This window comes from Euleptes europaea, chromosome 18, assembly GCF_029931775.1.
Source record: "Euleptes europaea isolate rEulEur1 chromosome 18, rEulEur1.hap1, whole genome shotgun sequence".
Classification (NCBI taxonomy): domain Eukaryota; kingdom Metazoa; phylum Chordata; class Lepidosauria; order Squamata; family Sphaerodactylidae; genus Euleptes; species Euleptes europaea.
The window spans coordinates 239,173-257,909 of record NC_079329.1 but is presented as its reverse complement, the minus strand read 5'-3'; the positions used below and the strand labels follow the sequence as shown (position 1 = coordinate 257,909).

General features: G+C 54.1%; 3 protein-coding genes across 4 annotated transcripts in view; all 3 read left to right on the top strand.

Annotated features, from left to right (window-relative positions):
• RNASEK (ribonuclease K) overlaps nt 1-18,737 on the top strand; it is a 278,954-nt gene that overhangs the window by 100,671 nt on the left and 159,546 nt on the right. The gene's annotated exons all lie outside the window — the stretch shown is intronic.
• C18H17orf49 (chromosome 18 C17orf49 homolog) overlaps nt 1-18,737 on the top strand; it is a 155,709-nt gene that overhangs the window by 95,889 nt on the left and 41,083 nt on the right. The gene's annotated exons all lie outside the window — the stretch shown is intronic.
• Nucleotides 1-18,737, top strand: part of MUC17 (mucin 17, cell surface associated) — a 39,026-nt gene that overhangs the window by 11,131 nt on the left and 9,158 nt on the right. The window contains exons 3-9 of the mRNA XM_056863568.1: nt 1,920-13,894; nt 14,215-14,528; nt 14,695-14,909; nt 16,669-16,755; nt 17,642-17,749; nt 18,315-18,433; nt 18,553-18,611. Of these exons, the coding sequence (XP_056719546.1) occupies nt 1,920-13,894; nt 14,215-14,528; nt 14,695-14,909; nt 16,669-16,755; nt 17,642-17,749; nt 18,315-18,433; nt 18,553-18,611 (12,877 nt within the window). The remainder of the gene's footprint in view (nt 1-1,919; nt 13,895-14,214; nt 14,529-14,694; nt 14,910-16,668; nt 16,756-17,641; nt 17,750-18,314; nt 18,434-18,552; nt 18,612-18,737) is intronic.

The following is an 18,737-nucleotide window of genomic DNA, read 5'->3' as shown; positions in this document are numbered from 1 at the left end:
TCCCCATCCAGAATGGGTCACCTGGTTTCAGCCGAGAGGGGGCGGTGCCCATCCTCAGTGTGGTGGGGCTCCTCCCCCCCCCGGACTGGTCCTCTGGCCCTCTTTTTCTCTTTGTGGGGTGGCCACTGTCTTTTCGAGAATCCCTCCTGCCAGTCCTCTAGGTCTGAGTCTGTGTTCATGGCAGTGGAACCCCCTACTTGGCTTGTATTAGAGGGAGCGGCTGTATAAACGGTGCTTTCACACGCGCTGGACAACCCCTTTCAATTAGGGGTGCCAACCTCCAGGTACTAGCTGGAGATCTCCAGCTATTATGACTGATCTCCAGTTCATAGAGATCAGTTACTGGGAGAAAATGGCTGCTTTGGCAATCAAACTCTATGGCATTGAAGTCCCTCCCCTCCTCAGGCTCCGCCCCAAAAATCTCCTGGTATTTCCCAACCCGGAGCTGGCAACCCTGCTTTCAATCCACCTTCAATGCGCTTTAGGGATCATTTGCAAGTGGATTTTGCTGTTTCATATAGTAAAAGCCGCCAACTGGAAAGTGCCGGCATGAAAGCGCCTATTGTGTATGTATGTATGTATGTCAGCATGTTAACAGTAAGCAGGGGAAACCCGCTGAGCTTGGGGTTCTCCAAGGCTCCTAAGACTGTAAGTGCCCATTGGCCACTAGGGTTGTTTCCCCCCCCAATCATGGTCTAGGGGGGAGTGGCCGCAGGTGGCCAGGGGGGGCATATCAGAGGGGGGGGGTCTGACCACTGTACCCCAGTTCTGTTCTTGTTCACAATAAAGCGGTTGCCGTTGGAACTCCGTCTCCAACCTCATGTGTCCTTCCCATGCGGACTTAACAGCGCCCTTGGAAGGAGGGCACACAGAACACAGCGTGTTAGACTCAACCCCCTTGAGGCCTGTCCCAGTGTCGGGCAGTGCCACAGGCCCGTTTCTAGTCTGCCCTTCAACATGTGGCACAGCAGGAAAGCAGTGGGGGCCTCTGCCATGAGCGGGAAGGGGCTTCCCTGCACCACGGGAAGTAGTCAAAGCATGCTGGGAGTGGGGGGGGCTTTTGCTGTGCTGAAAAGGGTGGGGCTGAGGACAAACACACAGGAAGCTTGGCTGGTCCTAGAAAATGCAAAACACAGAGCTGGATGGTTCTTGGCTGCAGGAAGCACGGCCCTGGGGAAAAGCGAGAAACAGGGTTGCCTCTTCATACCCTCATTTCCTCCCTGACCCCGGATAGATGGAACGCACAGGAAGTTGGCTTATACTGAATCAGACCATCTGTCCGCCCAGCACAGTCCACTCAGCCTGGCAGCAGCTCTCCAGGGTCTCGGGCAGAAAAGGGTCTTTCCCGTCACCTCCTGCCTGGTCCTTTTCACTAGAGAAGCTGCCAGGGTTGAGCCTGGCACCTTCTGGATGCCATGCAGATGCTCTACTTCTGATCCACGGCCACCAGTCCTTTTGCCTCCCTGCTACTCTTCCCCCATCCAGCCCCGTGGCCTCTAGAATGAACCTGAGTGTGGGGCTTGTTCAGAAGGCCGCCTGTACGTGATGGTCTCATTGGATGCCAGAACTTCTGAGATGCTCTCACATGCTTCCTCACTGGGATCCCCCAAATCTTTAATGGGATGAGAGAAGGTGACGCTGAGCGGTCCATCACTGACTGCCCTCCCCAGAGTATTCGTCACCTGAGTGCCAAACGGGGATGGACTTCCAGCCTCTTCCATGGTCAAAATCAGACCAGAACGGCCATTTCTCCTGTCCTGGACCTTCAGGGAGGCTGGAAATATTGGGACATTGGATTAAATTTTTCCAAAATACTCAAGGCGGACCTTGTGTTAGTAGAATACTAGCAGCAAGATGAGTAAAGTCAGTTTTATGAGCTTTTATGAGGTTTTATAGTTTTATGATTTTTACTTCCACAGGTGAATTCAGAGATGAGTTCAGCAAAAACAACTGGATTTATAACATAAAGGAAGAGAGTCTGGGTGGATGGGTAAATGAGGAAGGATATGACCAATGGTCATATGGTTCTGGGTCTAAAACGGAAAATGATCCCCAGACCACAAATATGGACGACACTTCATTTTTGACAACAACTAGTGACATCACCACCAAAGAAGGAGATGAAAGCACTCCCGCCACTTTTACAGGCACCGCTGAAGAAACAACTGGTTCCTCTGTACTAGATAGCAGCCCCACGACAGAACAAAGCTCCATGGGAAGTCCAGAGGCCAGTACTCTGGCACGTCTCACGAGCACCTTCCCACCAGTATCCAGTCTTCCCGGAATTCAGACAAGCTCAGGGTCAACTGAGATGACGCCGCAAGGAACAGAGCCCAGAACCTCCGCAGCCCTCCCCATCAGCGACGAACCAGAAACAGCTACTACAGTGAGGGACACAATCCCTTCGTCAAGCACCACGACAAGCGAAATGACCAGCACAATTGCACAAGGCAGCACGGTGGAAGAATCCACGAGCACCATGCCAGAAGTGACCAGTACCATGCTGTTACACACAACTACCGCATCTGCTGAGATCACCAGTGAAAGAACAGAGATCAGTAGCACGCTCGCTGTGACAAGTACCACCACATCTGCACCCAGTACGACCCCAGTTCAGACAACAACAGCCACAGCTATTGACATCTCCACCGAAGGAGTAGCTGGAAGCACTCCCGCCACTTTTACAGGCACCGCTGCAGAAACAACCGGTTCCTCTGTTCTAGATAGCAGCCCCACAACAGCACAAAGCTCCATGGGAAGTCCAGAGGCCAGTACTCCGGCACGTCTCACGAGCACCTTCCCACCAGTATCCAGTCTTCCCGGAATTCAGACAAGCTCAGGGTCAACTGAGATGACGCCGCAAGGAACAGAGCCCAGAACCTCCGCAGCCCTCCCCATCAGCGACGAACCAGAAACAGCTACTACAGTGAGGGACACAATCCCTTCGTCAAGCACCATGACAAGCGAAACGACCAGCACAATTGCACAAGGCAGCACGGTGGAAGAATCCACGAGCACCATGCCAGAAGTGACCAGTACCATGCTGTTACACACAACTACCGCATCTGCTGAGATCACCAGTGAAAGAACAGAGATCAGTAGCACGCTCGCTGTGACAAGTACCACCACATCTGCACCCAGTACGACCCCAGTTCAGACAACAACAGCCACAGCTATTGACATCTCCACCGAAGGAGTAGCTGGAAGCACTCCCGCCACTTTTACAGGCACCGCTGCAGAAACAACCGGTTCCTCTGTTCTAGATAGCAGCCCCACAACAGCACAAAGCTCCATGGGAAGTCCAGAGGCCAGTACTCCGGCACGTCTCACGAGCACCTTCCCACCAGTATCCAGTCTTCCCGGAATTCAGACAAGCTCAGGGTCAACTGAGATGACGCCGCAAGGAACAGAGCCCAGAACCTCCGCAGCCCTCCCCATCAGCGACGAACCAGAAACAGCTACTACAGTGAGGGACACAATCCCTTCGTCAAGCACCATGACAAGCGAAATGACCAGCACAATTGCACAAGGCAGCACGGTGGAAGAATCCACGAGCACCATGCCAGAAGTGACCAGTACCATGCTGTTACACACAACTACCGCATCTGCTGAGATCACCAGTGAAAGAACAGAGATCAGTAGCACGCTCGCTGTGACAAGTACCACCACATCTGCACCCAGTACGACCCCAGTTCAGACAACAACAGCCACAGCTATTGACATCTCCACCGAAGGAGTAGCTGGAAGCACTCCCGCCACTTTTACAGGCACCGCTGAAGAAACAACTCGTTCCTCGGTACTAGATAGCAGCCCCACGACAGCACAAAGCTCCATGGGAAGTCCAGAGGCCAGTACTCCGGCACGTCTCACGAGCACCTTCCCACCAGTATCCAGTCTTCCCGGAATTCAGACAAGCTCAGGGTCAACTGAGATGACGCCGCAAGGAACAGAGCCCAGAACCTCCGCAGCCCTCCCCATCAGCGACGAACCAGAAACAGCTACTACAGTGAGGGACACAATCCCTTCGTCAAGCACCACGACAAGCGAAATGACCAGCACAATTGCACAAGGCAGCACGGTGGAAGAATCCACGAGCACCATGCCAGAAGTGACCAGTACCATGCTGTTACACACAACTACCGCATCTGCTGAGATCACCAGTGAAAGAACAGAGATCAGTAGCACGCTCGCTGTGACAAGTACCACCACATCTGCACCCAGTACGACCCCAGTTCAGACAACAACAGCCACAGCTATTGACATCTCCACCGAAGGAGTAGCTGGAAGCACTCCCGCCACTTTTACAGGCACCGCTGCAGAAACAACCGGTTCCTCTGTTCTAGATAGCAGCCCCACAACAGCACAAAGCTCCATGGGAAGTCCAGAGGCCAGTACTCCGGCACGTCTCACGAGCACCTTCCCACCAGTATCCAGTCTTCCCGGAATTCAGACAAGCTCAGGGTCAACTGAGATGACGCCGCAAGGAACAGAGCCCAGAACCTCGGCAGCCCTCCCCATCAGCGAAGAACCCGAAACAGCTACTACAGTGAGGGACACAATCCCTTCTTCAAGCACCACGACAAGCGAGATGACCAGCACAATTGCACAAGGCAGCACGGTGGAAGAATTCACGAGCACCATGCCAGAAGTGACCAGTACCTCGCTGTTACACACAACTACCGCATCTGCTGAGATCACCAGTGAAAGAACAGAGATCAGTAGCACGCTCGCTGTGACAAGTACCACCACATCTGCACCCAGTACGACCCCAGTTCAGACAACAACAGCCACAGCTATTGACATCTCCACCGAAGGAGTAGCTGGAAGCACTCCCGCCACTTTTACAGGCACCGCTGAAGAAACAACTCGTTCCTCGGTACTAGATAGCAGCCCCACGACAGCACAAAGCTCCATGGGAAGTCCAGAGGCCAGTACTCCGGCACGTCTCACGAGCACCTTCCCACCAGTATCCAGTCTTCCCGGAATTCAGACAAGCTCAGGGTCAACTGAGATGACGCCGCAAGGAACAGAGCCCAGAACCTCCGCAGCCCTCCCCATCAGCGACGAACCAGAAACAGCTACTACAGTGAGGGACACAATGCCTTCGTCAAGCACCACGACAAGCGAAATGACCAGCACAATTGCACAAGGCAGCACGGTGGAAGAATCCACGAGCACCATGCCAGAAGTGACCAGTACCATGCTGTTACACACAACTACCGCATCTGCTGAGATCACCAGTGAAAGAACAGAGATCAGTAGCACGCTCGCTGTGACAAGTACCACCACATCTGCACCCAGTACGACCCCAGTTCAGACAACAACAGCCACAGCTATTGACATCTCCACCGAAGGAGTAGCTGGAAGCACTCCCGCCACTTTTACAGGCACCGCTGCAGAAACAACCGGTTCCTCTGTTCTAGATAGCAGCCCCACAACAGCACAAAGCTCCATGGGAAGTCCAGAGGCCAGTACTCCGGCACGTCTCACGAGCACCTTCCCACCAGTATCCAGTCTTCCCGGAATTCAGACAAGCTCAGGGTCAACTGAGATGACGCCGCAAGGAACAGAGCCCAGAACCTCGGCAGCCCTCCCCATCAGCGAAGAACCAGAAACAGCTACTACAGTGAGGGACACAATCCCTTCTTCAAGCACCACGACAAGCGAGATGACCAGCACAATTGCACAAGGCAGCACGGTGGAAGAATTCACGAGCACCATGCCAGAAGTGACCAGTACCTCGCTGTTACACACAACTACCGCATCTGCTGAGATCACCAGTGAAAGAACAGAGATCAGTAGCACGCTCGCTGTGACAAGTACCACCACATCTGCACCCAGTACGACCCCAGTTCAGACAACAACAGCCACAGCTATTGACATCTCCACCGAAGGAGTAGCTGGAAGCACTCCCGCCACTTTTACAGGCACCGCTGAAGAAACAACTCGTTCCTCGGTACTAGATAGCAGCCCCACGACAGCACAAAGCTCCATGGGAAGTCCAGAGGCCAGTACTCCGGCACGTCTCACGAGCACCTTCCCACCAGTATCCAGTCTTCCCGGAATTCAGACAAGCTCAGGGTCAACTGAGATGACGCCGCAAGGAACAGAGCCCAGAACCTCCGCAGCCCTCCCCATCAGCGACGAACCAGAAACAGCTACTACAGTGAGGGACACAATGCCTTCGTCAAGCACCACGACAAGCGAAATGACCAGCACAATTGCACAAGGCAGCACGGTGGAAGAATCCACGAGCACCATGCCAGAAGTGACCAGTACCATGCTGTTACACACAACTACCGCATCTGCTGAGATCACCAGTGAAAGAACAGAGATCAGTAGCACGCTCGCTGTGACAAGTACCACCACATCTGCACCCAGTACGACCCCAGTTCAGACAACAACAGCCACAGCTATTGACATCTCCACCGAAGGAGTAGCTGGAAGCACTCCCGCCACTTTTACAGGCACCGCTGCAGAAACAACCGGTTCCTCTGTTCTAGATAGCAGCCCCACAACAGCACAAAGCTCCATGGGAAGTCCAGAGGCCAGTACTCCGGCACGTCTCACGAGCACCTTCCCACCAGTATCCAGTCTTCCCGGAATTCAGACAAGCTCAGGGTCAACTGAGATGACGCCGCAAGGAACAGAGCCCAGAACCTCCGCAGCCCTCCCCATCAGCGACGAACCAGAAACAGCTACTACAGTGAGGGACACAATCCCTTCGTCAAGCACCACGACAAGCGAAATGACCAGCACAATTGCACAAGGCAGCACGGTGGAAGAATCCACGAGCACCATGCCAGAAGTGACCAGTACCATGCTGTTACACACAACTACCGCATCTGCTGAGATCACCAGTGAAAGAACAGAGATCAGTAGCACGCTCGCTGTGACAAGTACCACCACATCTGCACCCAGTACGACCCCAGTTCAGACAACAACAGCCACAGCTATTGACATCTCCACCGAAGGAGTAGCTGGAAGCACTCCCGCCACTTTTACAGGCACCGCTGCAGAAACAACCGGTTCCTCTGTTCTAGATAGCAGCCCCACAACAGCACAAAGCTCCATGGGAAGTCCAGAGGCCAGTACTCCGGCACGTCTCACGAGCACCTTCCCACCAGTATCCAGTCTTCCCGGAATTCAGACAAGCTCAGGGTCAACTGAGATGACGCCGCAAGGAACAGAGCCCAGAACCTCGGCAGCCCTCCCCATCAGCGAAGAACCAGAAACAGCTACTACAGTGAGGGACACAATCCCTTCTTCAAGCACCACGACAAGCGAGATGACCAGCACAATTGCACAAGGCAGCACGGTGGAAGAATTCACGAGCACCATGCCAGAAGTGACCAGTACCTCGCTGTTACACACAACTACCGCATCTGCTGAGATCACCAGTGAAAGAACAGAGATCAGTAGCACGCTCGCTGTGACAAGTACCACCACATCTGCACCCAGTACGACCCCAGTTCAGACAACAACAGCCACAGCTATTGACATCTCCACCGAAGGAGTAGCTGGAAGCACTCCCGCCACTTTTACAGGCACCGCTGAAGAAACAACCGGTTCCTCGGTACTAGATAGCAGCCCCACGACAGCACAAAGCTCCATGGGAAGTCCAGAGGCCAGTACTCCGGCACGTCTCACGAGCACCTTCCCACCAGTATCCAGTCTTCCCGGAATTCAGACAAGCTCAGGGTCAACTGAGATGACGCCGCAAGGAACAGAGCCCAGAACCTCCGCAGCCCTCCCCATCAGCGACGAACCAGAAACAGCTACTACAGTGAGGGACACAATGCCTTCGTCAAGCACCACGACAAGCGAAATGACCAGCACAATTGCACAAGGCAGCACGGTGGAAGAATCCACGAGCACCATGCCAGAAGTGACCAGTACCATGCTGTTACACACAACTACCGCATCTGCTGAGATCACCAGTGAAAGAACAGAGATCAGTAGCACGCTCGCTGTGACAAGTACCACCACATCTGCACCCAGTACGACCCCAGTTCAGACAACAACAGCCACAGCTATTGACATCTCCACCGAAGGAGTAGCTGGAAGCACTCCCGCCACTTTTACAGGCACCGCTGCAGAAACAACCGGTTCCTCTGTTCTAGATAGCAGCCCCACAACAGCACAAAGCTCCATGGGAAGTCCAGAGGCCAGTACTCCGGCACGTCTCACGAGCACCTTCCCACCAGTATCCAGTCTTCCCGGAATTCAGACAAGCTCAGGGTCAACTGAGATGACGCCGCAGGGAACAGAGCCCAGAACCTCCGCAGCCCTCCCCATCAGCGAAGAACCAGAAACAGCTACTACAGTGAGGGACACAATCCCTTCTTCAAGCACCACGACAAGCGAGATGACCAGCACAATTGCACAAGGCAGCACGGTGGAAGAATTCACGAGCACCATGCCAGAAGTGACCAGTACCTCGCTGTTACACACAACTACCGCATCTGCTGAGATCACCAGTGAAAGAACAGAGATCAGTAGCACGCTCGCTGTGACAAGTACCACCACATCTGCACCCAGTACGACCCCAGTTCAGACAACAACAGCCACAGCTATTGACATCTCCACCGAAGGAGTAGCTGGAAGCACTCCCGCCACTTTTACAGGCACCGCTGAAGAAACAACTCGTTCCTCGGTACTAGATAGCAGCCCCACGACAGCACAAAGCTCCATGGGAAGTCCAGAGGCCAGTACTCCGGCACGTCTCACGAGCACCTTCCCACCAGTATCCAGTCTTCCCGGAATTCAGACAAGCTCAGGGTCAACTGAGATGACGCCGCAAGGAACAGAGCCCAGAACCTCCGCAGCCCTCCCCATCAGCGACGAACCAGAAACAGCTACTACAGTGAGGGACACAATGCCTTCGTCAAGCACCACGACAAGCGAAATGACCAGCACAATTGCACAAGGCAGCACGGTGGAAGAATCCACGAGCACCATGCCAGAAGTGACCAGTACCATGCTGTTACACACAACTACCGCATCTGCTGAGATCACCAGTGAAAGAACAGAGATCAGTAGCACGCTCGCTGTGACAAGTACCACCACATCTGCACCCAGTACGACCCCAGTTCAGACAACAACAGCCACAGCTATTGACATCTCCACCGAAGGAGTAGCTGGAAGCACTCCCGCCACTTTTACAGGCACCGCTGCAGAAACAACCGGTTCCTCTGTTCTAGATAGCAGCCCCACAACAGCACAAAGCTCCATGGGAAGTCCAGAGGCCAGTACTCCGGCACGTCTCACGAGCACCTTCCCACCAGTATCCAGTCTTCCCGGAATTCAGACAAGCTCAGGGTCAACTGAGATGACGCCGCAGGGAACAGAGCCCAGAACCTCCGCAGCCCTCCCCATCAGCGACGAACCAGAAACAGCTACTACAGTGAGGGACACAATCCCTTCATCAAGCACCACGACAAGCGAAATGACCAGCACAATTGCACAAGGCAGCACGGTGGAAGAATCCACGAGCACCATGCCAGAAGTGACCAGTACCATGCTGTTACACACAACTACCGCATCTGCTGAGATCACCAGTGAAAGAACAGAGATCAGTAGCACGCTCGCTGTGACAAGTACCACCACATCTGCACCCAGTACGACCCCAGTTCAGACAACAACAGCCACAGCTATTGACATCTCCACCGAAGGAGTAGCTGGAAGCACTCCCGCCACTTTTACAGGCACCGCTGCAGAAACAACCGGTTCCTCTGTTCTAGATAGCAGCCCCACAACAGCACAAAGCTCCATGGGAAGTCCAGAGGCCAGTACTCCGGCACGTCTCACGAGCACCTTCCCACCAGTATCCAGTCTTCCCGGAATTCAGACAAGCTCAGGGTCAACTGAGATGACGCCGCAAGGAACAGAGCCCAGAACCTCCGCAGCCCTCCCCATCAGCGAAGAACCAGAAACAGCTACTACAGTGAGGGACACAATCCCTTCTTCAAGCACCACGACAAGCGAGATGACCAGCACAATTGCACAAGGCAGCACGGTGGAAGAATCCACGAGCACCATGCCAGAAGTGACCAGTACCATGCTGTTACACACAACTACCGCATCTGCTGAGATCACCAGTGAAAGAACAGAGATCAGTAGCACGCTCGCTGTGACAAGTACCACCACATCTGCACCCAGTACGACCCCAGTTCAGACAACAACAGCCACAGCTATTGACATCTCCACCGAAGGAGTAGCTGGAAGCACTCCCGCCACTTTTACAGGCACCGCTGCAGAAACAACCGGTTCCTCTGTTCTAGATAGCAGCCCCACAACAGCACAAAGCTCCATGGGAAATCCAGAGGCCAGTACTCCGGCACGTCTCACGAGCACCTTCCCACCAGTATCCAGTCTTCCCGGAATTCAGACAAGCTCAGGGTCAACTGAGATGACGCCGCAAGGAACAGAGCCCAGAACCTCGGCAGCCCTCCCCATCAGCGAAGAACCAGAAACAGCTACTACAGTGAGGGACACAATCCCTTCTTCAAGCACCACGACAAGCGAGATGACCAGCACAATTGCACAAGGCAGCACGGTGGAAGAATCCACGAGCACCATGCCAGAAGTGACCAGTACCATGCTGTTACACACAACTACCGCATCTGCTGAGATCACCAGTGAAAGAACAGAGATCAGTAGCACGCTCGCTGTGACAAGTACCACCACATCTGCACCCAGTACGACCCCAGTTCAGACAACAACAGCCACAGCTATTGACATCTCCACCGAAGGAGTAGCTGGAAGCACTCCCGCCACTTTTACAGGCACCGCTGCAGAAACAACCGGTTCCTCTGTTCTAGATAGCAGCCCCACAACAGCACAAAGCTCCATGGGAAGTCCAGAGGCCAGTACTCCGGCACGTCTCACGAGCACCTTCCCACCAGTATCCAGTCTTCCCGGAATTCAGACAAGCTCAGGGTCAACTGAGATGACGCCGCAAGGAACAGAGCCCAGAACCTCGGCAGCCCTCCCCATCAGCGAAGAACCAGAAACAGCTACTACAGTGAGGGACACAATCCCTTCTTCAAGCACCACGACAAGCGAGATGACCAGCACAATTGCACAAGGCAGCACGGTGGAAGAATCCACGAGCACCATGCCAGAAGTGACCAGTACCATGCTGTTACACACAACTACCGCATCTGCTGAGATCACCAGTGAAAGAACAGAGATCAGTAGCACGCTCGCTGTGACAAGTACCACCACATCTGCACCCAGTACGACCCCAGTTCAGACAACAACAGCCACAGCTATTGACATCTCCACCGAAGGAGTAGCTGGAAGCACTCCCGCCACTTTTACAGGCACCGCTGAAGAAACAACTCGTTCCTCGGTACTAGATAGCAGCCCCACGACAGCACAAAGCTCCATGGGAAGTCCAGAGGCCAGTACTCCGGCACGTCTCACGAGCACCTTCCCACCAGTATCCAGTCTTCCCGGAATTCAGACAAGCTCAGGGTCAACTGAGATGACGCCGCAAGGAACAGAGCCCAGAACCTCGGCAGCCCTCCCCATCAGCGAAGAACCAGAAACAGCTACTACAGTGAGGGACACAATCCCTTCTTCAAGCACCACGACAAGCGAGATGACCAGCACAATTGCACAAGGCAGCACGGTGGAAGAATTCACGAGCACCATGCCAGAAGTGACCAGTACCTCGCTGTTACACACAACTACCGCATCTGCTGAGATCACCAGTGAAAGAACAGAGATGAGTAGCACGCTCGCTGTGACAAGTACCACCTCATCTGCACCCAGTACGACCCCAGATCAGACAACAACAGCCACAGCTATTGACATCTCCACCGAAGGAGTAGCTGGAAGCACTCCCGCCACTTTTACAGGCACCGCTGAAGAAACAACTCGTTCCTTGGTACTAGATAGCAGCCCCACGACAGCACAAAGCTCCATGGGAAGTCCAGAGGCCAGTACTCCGGCACGTCTCACGAGCACCTTCCCACCAGTATCCAGTCTTCCCGGAATTCAGACAAGCTCAGGGTCAACTGAGATGACGCCGCAAGGAACGGAGCCCAGAACCTCCGCAGCCCTCCCCATCAGCGAAGAACCCGAAACAGCTACTACAGTGAGGGACACAATCCCTTCATCAAACACCACGACAAGCGAGATAACCAGCACAATTGCACAAGGCAGCACGGTGGAAGAATTCACGAGCACCACGCCAGAAGTGACCAGTACCTCGCTGTTACACACAACTACCGCATCTGCTGAGATCACCAGTGAAAGAACAGAGATGAGTAGCACGCTCGCTGTGACAAGTACCACCACATTTGCACCCAGTACGACCCCAGTTCAGACAACAACAGCCATAGCTATTGACATCTCCACCGAAGGAGTAGCTGGAAGCACTCCCGCCACTTTTACAGGCACCGCTGCAGAAACAACCGATTCCTCTGTTCTAGATAGCAGCCCCACGACAGCACAAAGCTCCATGGGAAGTCCAGAGGCCAGTACTCCGGCACGTCTCACGAGCACCTTCCCACCAGTATCCAGTCTTCCCGGAATTCAGACAAGCTCAGGGTCAACTGAGATGACGCCGCAAGGAACGGAGCCCAGAACCTCCGCAGCCCTCCCCATCAGCGAAGAACCCGAAACAGCTACTACAGTGAGGGACACAATCCCTTCATCAAGCACCACGACAAGCGAGATAACCAGCACAATTGCACAAGGCAGCACGGTGGAAGAATTCACGAGCACCACGCCAGAAGTGACCAGTACCTCGCTGTTACACACAACTACCGCATCTGCTGAGATCACCAGTGAAAGAACAGAGATGAGTAGCACGCTCGCTGTGACAAGTACCACCACATTTGCACCCAGTACGACCCCAGTTCAGACAACAACAGCCATAGCTATTGACATCTCCACCGAAGGAGTAGCTGGAAGCACTCCCGCCACTTTTACAGGCACCGCTGCAGAAACAACCGATTCCTCTGTTCTAGATAGCAGCCCCACGACAGCACAAAGCTCCATGGGAAGTCCAGAGGCCAGTACTCCGGCACGTCTCACGAGCACCTTCCCACCAGTATCCAGTCTTCCCGGAATTCAGACAAGCTCAGGGTCAACTGAGATGACGCCGCAAGGAACAGAGCCCAGAACCTCCGCAGCCCTCCCCATCAGCGATGAACCAGAAACAGCTACTACAGTGAGGGACACAATCCCTTCATCAAGCACCATGACAAGCGAGATAACCAGCACAATTGCACAAGGCAGCACGGTGGAAGAATTCACGAGCACCACGCCAGAAGTGACCAGTACCTCGCTGTTACACACAACTACCGCATCTGCTGAGATCACCAGTGAAAGAACAGAGGTTAGTAGCACGCTCGCTGTGACAAGTACCACCACATCTGCACACAGTACGACCCCAGTTCAGACAACAACAGCCACAGCTATTGACATCTCCACCGAAGGAGTAGCTGGAAGCACTCCCTCCACTTTTACAGGCACCGCTGAAGAGACAACTCGTTCCTCGGTACTAGATAGCAGCCCCACGACAACACAAAGCTCCATGGGAAGTCCAGAGGCCAGTATTCCGGCACGTCTCACGAGCACCTTCCCACCAGTATCCAGTCTTCCCGGAATTCAGACAAGCTCAGGGTCAACTGAGATGACGCCGCAAGGAACGGAGCCCAGAACCTCCGCAGCCCTCCCCATCAGCGAAGAACCCGAAACAGCTACTACAGTGAGGGACACAATCCCTTCATCAAACACCACGACAAGTGAAATGACCAGCACAATTGCACAAGGCAGCACGGTGGAAGAATTCACGAACACCACGCCAGAAGAGACCAGTAGCTTGCTGTTACACACAACTACCGCATCTGCTGAGATCACCAGTGAAAGAACAGAGGTCAGTAGCACGCTCGCTGTGACAAGTACCACCACATCTGCACCCAGTACGACCCCAGTTCAGACAACAACAGCCACAGGTATTGACATCTCCACCCAAGGAGTAGCTGGAAGCACTCCCGCCACTTTTACAGGCACCGCTGCAGAAACAACTGGTTCCTCTGTACTAGATAGCAGCCCCACGACAGCTGAGATCTCTAGGGGAAGTACAGAAGGCAGGACCATCCCCTCCCCCTCCATGACCACATCATCCATTACAAGCACATCCATGACCACATCGATGGTTCTAAGCACCTTCACTTCCATGGCAATGGTTCCTAGCACCTCCACAACCACATCACCCTTCACCACAAGCTCCACAACCACATCACCCATCACAAGCACCTCCACAACCATGTCTACAGTTCCGACCACCTCCACAACCACATCACCTGTCACAAGCACCTCCATGACTACGTCAACTGTTCCGACCACCTCCAGAACCACATCACCCGTCACAAGCACCTCCACGACCACGTTGACAGTTCTGACCACCTCCACGACCGCATCACCCGTCACAAGCACATCCACGACCACGTCGACAGTTCCGACCACCTCCACTACCACAAGCACTACCACTTCCAAAACCACAGCTGGTGAGTATGAGACCTCCGTGTTTATCTTTTGTGACAGAGCAGCTGTGTCTCCCTTCTCACAGCTTGACACGTGTCCCCCGTGGAGCCCCTGCACTGGTGCTCTGCGCTCAACCGGGGGGGGGGGGCTAGTGAAGGTTCCCTGAATTACGTTTGGTGGCTTTTCCAGTCCAGCTGCAGAGAGGAACCTTTGTCTTTTGGAAAGAATGAAGCAAAAGAAAGAACAGCCCCCTGCCCCCATGAAGGGGAAGGGCCCGGAGTCCCCTCACTCTTTGCCCTGCGGCTCTTCCTTCCATGAGGAGCCCCATCACTCTCTTTTCCCCCATTTTCCTGGACCAGGGTTTCATGGGGTGTTGCTGGAATGGGGCTGCTCGCTTTACATCAGTATGTCTTCTGTTTGCTCTTCTTGGTTACCCAGGAAGGATGAGCAAAACCCAGCCACGCTACAATGCCCTTTTCCTCCCTTCATGCTTCCCCCCTTCCAGAAAGGGGCTTCTCCCGGTGTGTGGGGCGGGCTGGTGGCAGCCCACGTGCATCTTGTTCCGAGACACTCATACTGGGCCGGGTCGGTGTGCTTATGGGATAGCTGCCCATAGCCCAGGGCCATCTTGATGGGGGTCCCACAGAGACTCCTGGATCTGGCTGGATTCCAGAACACTGGGCTTTTTTGGGATTCCAAACAAATGCTCGAGGCTGCAGTAGGAGCTTGGAATGGGAAGCTCCTAGAAGCTCTTGACGAGGTTTTCCCCCTCATCGACCTCTCATTACGAAGCCAGCATTGTGGCTTACCAAGGAGCTGGGTGACCTGGAGAGGGCCAGGAGACATCTAGAGCAAAACTCCTGTTGCATCCGCCCGAGTGTGCTGTAGACCTAGACTGGAAGACCTATGAGGCGGCGGCGGCAGCAAAGAAATTGTACTTCTCTGCTGTCCTTGCATCGGCGAGTGCACCACCATCCCAGGTGTTGAAGGTATCTTGGGATCTGCTGGCTCCTAAATCTGGGCCTTGGTTGCTGCAGGGACTGGTCATTGGTTGAGAGGTTTTTGCAGAGCGCCACCTATGCTCTGGCTCCTGGTTGCTGAGATCCTGGAAGGACCGCATTCACAAGCACTTGTTGTGCCTCTTGGCTTTAAGGCACCTTCCCTCAGCCATGTCTGGCAACTGGTGGGAATCTGGGGCCGCGGGACATGGGGTTTTTTTTTTGCCATCAGTCATGTCAACCCTCTTTAGGAATCAGAGAGAGGAGCCATGTCACTCCCAGGTTTCCCCCCCAGAAACGAAAACATGCCATCACCAACAGTGATTTTTTCTTCTGCCCTTGGTTGCTGAAATGCCAGCGGGCAACAGCTCCTGCCCGCCCCCCAGCGAGCATATGGCAACGCTGGTTCTCCCTTCCCCAAACTCTGCTCTCTCCAGGCTCTACCCCAAACATCCAGGAACTTCCCAACCCAGAGTTGGCAACCTGAGTGTATGTGAGGGAAAGCGCCTCGTATCAAGAGAAGCAGGCAGGGCCGGCCAAGGCGGTGGGGGCGGAGGGGAGGGGAGTCTGCTGAGAGGCACGCATCACAGCTCAGAAGAACATTGAAGAAGCCTGGCCCGGATGTCCTTGCCCACAGACTGAAGGCTTCCAGGAGGACACATTCCTGTGCCCTGGGCTGGGTGTCTGAATGCCCTCAGATGCACACGAGCGTAGGAAGCAGCCTTATTGCGCATCAGACTCTCCACCCACCAAAGTCTGCATTTTCTACTGAGACTGGCAGAGGCTCTCCAGGATCTCAAGCGGAGGCCCTTCACATCACCTCCTGCCTGGTCCTTTTTAACTGGAGATGCTGCTGGGGATTGAACCTGGGGCCTCCTGCAGGCTGAGCAAATGCTCTGCCACTGAGCCACGGCCCCTCCCCTGACGAAGGCTGGCTGTATGTATGAAGGCACTGCTTCTATCGGGTGAGAGAAGAGAACATTTCCTCTGTGGATGCTGCTGCTGATGTGCTCCCCGCACAGAAGAGAAGTTTTGGGTTTTAGGGACGGTTGTGGGAACGTCTGGGGTGGGCTTTTGCTTCCCGGCTGCTTGGGGTGGAAGTGTTTGTTCCTGCTTGCTTCGATGTTTACCAGTGCTTTTTTTTGGGGGGGGGTCTCTTTTCTAGCACTTTGCCACAATGGAGGATTCCATGATGGAGTGAAATGTATTTGCCTTGACAACTTCTATGGGCCCAAGTGTGAATACGCTGTGGGTAAGTTTCACTGGGGGCAGATTGACCCCCACCTCCCCTCCCACCACCTAGTACATCCTTCTCCACCCCTGCCTTTGAGCCTGGGGCATCTGGAAGTCCCCCCGAGCCCACCCTGCTGGCCGTTGTTCTCTTGTTCACTGTAGACTCTTTGCTTTGGGAGAGTGCACAATACCTCCAAAGCAGCAGACATAATATCACCTCAGCTCCATGTGCTCTTTCAAGCATTACTGTGCAACATGCGTCACTACATTGAGAATAAACAAAACCGTCCACACCTGAGAACTAAGCAGAGCAACAGGTAGTTTGCAGCCCTCCAAGGTACAGCAACCCAAGCTCACAACTGATTGGCTAAGGCAAGCATGTGCGGGAGCTGAAATTTTAAGGTGGGCTTTTATTTTACCTGCAAACTCGCAGCAAGTCTGTAGGGATTCTCCAGGTCTCTGAAACTGTAAATCAGAATCTTTGAAAAAAGAGAAAAAGATGTTCCTCCAGCTGGTCTGGATGCCTGTGCAATAGAGCTCTGCACAACGTCTTTGGCACCCTTCACCGGCTCTGCAAAGAGTAACCGCAGGTCTCACCAGGGCTCAGAACACTGCAGGAGCCCGAAGTCCTTGCTGAGGGCCTGGAGGCCTGCCTTGGCTGGGGCTGGGAGGCGATGGGTGGCATCCGGGGGCATTGCTGGGCACATGTCTGAAGCTGCTGGGTGACGGAACAGAAGGCCTCCTTTGTGGCCGATGCCGCTCAGGCAAGGAAGAACCATTCTGGGTTTGGTGGCCCCGTGTGGGAACTGCCGGGCCTTTGCTTCCCGGCTGCTTGGGAAGGAAGTGTGTTTGTCCCCGCTTACTTTCACATTTACCAGATGCGTGTGTGTGTGTCTGTTTTCCAGTGAATTGCCAGAATGGAGGAACCTATGATGGAGAGAAATGTATTTGTCCTGACAACTTCTACGGGCCCAAGTGTGAATTCCCTGTAACAGAGGTCACTGTGCCAGAGGGTAAGTTTCACTGGGGGGTGGGTGGGTGGACTGACCCCACCCCACCAGCCCCCGCCACCCAGTACAGCTTTCCCTGCCCCTGCTTTTGAGTCTGGGGTATCTGGAAGTTCCCCCAGCTTTGGGAGAGTGCACAGTAGCTCCAAAGCAGCAGACATGGACTCATCCCAGCTTCATGTGCTGCTTCAAGCATTACTGTGCAACATGTGTCACCTACACTGAGAATAACCAAAACCGTCCACAACTGAGAACTAAGCAGAGCAACAGGTAGTTTGCAGCCCTCCAAGGTACAGCAATCCAAGCTCATAACTGGCTAAGGCAAGAGGATGCCAGAAGAGAAATGTTAAGGAGGGATTTATTTTATCAGCAAACTCTCAGTGAGTTCATAGGGATTCTTTAGGTGAAGGTCTCTGAAATTATAAACCAAAATTTTGGGGGGAAAGAGAGCGAGATGTTCCACCAGCTGCTCTCGATGCATATACAAAAAGGGCCTTTGGTACCCACCAATGGGGAGGCTGCTGGCGCCGGGCGCTCCCCAGGCCTCCATGGCTCTCTTTCTGTGTTCCAGTGAAGGTGGCTGTGACAGTGGAAGCCCAGGTGACCATCAGCAACCAGAACTTCACCGAAGAGCTCAAGAACCCCACCTCGACCGAGTACAAAGACCTGGAGAGGGACTTCAAGGCCAAGGTCAGCACGGCCTTTGGACCTCCCTCCAGCCCCGCCCCCACCCCTCCGGAGTTCTATGGTCTTTTCTGTTTCTTGGCTTTTCCATCACAGAGACGTTGCTGCTTCTCTCTCCCCTGCAGATGTACAACGTTTATAAGGACATCCCCGGCTACAGTCATGTGGTGGTCCTGCGCCTCAGGTGGGTGCCCAAGGAAGGGAGCTACTCCAGAGGCATGCCAAGAAGGTCCCCCTTCATTCCCTGGAGGCCCCTTGGTAGTTCAGAGCTGGAAATGATGGGCCCAGTAAGCCTCTTAGCCAACCAGAG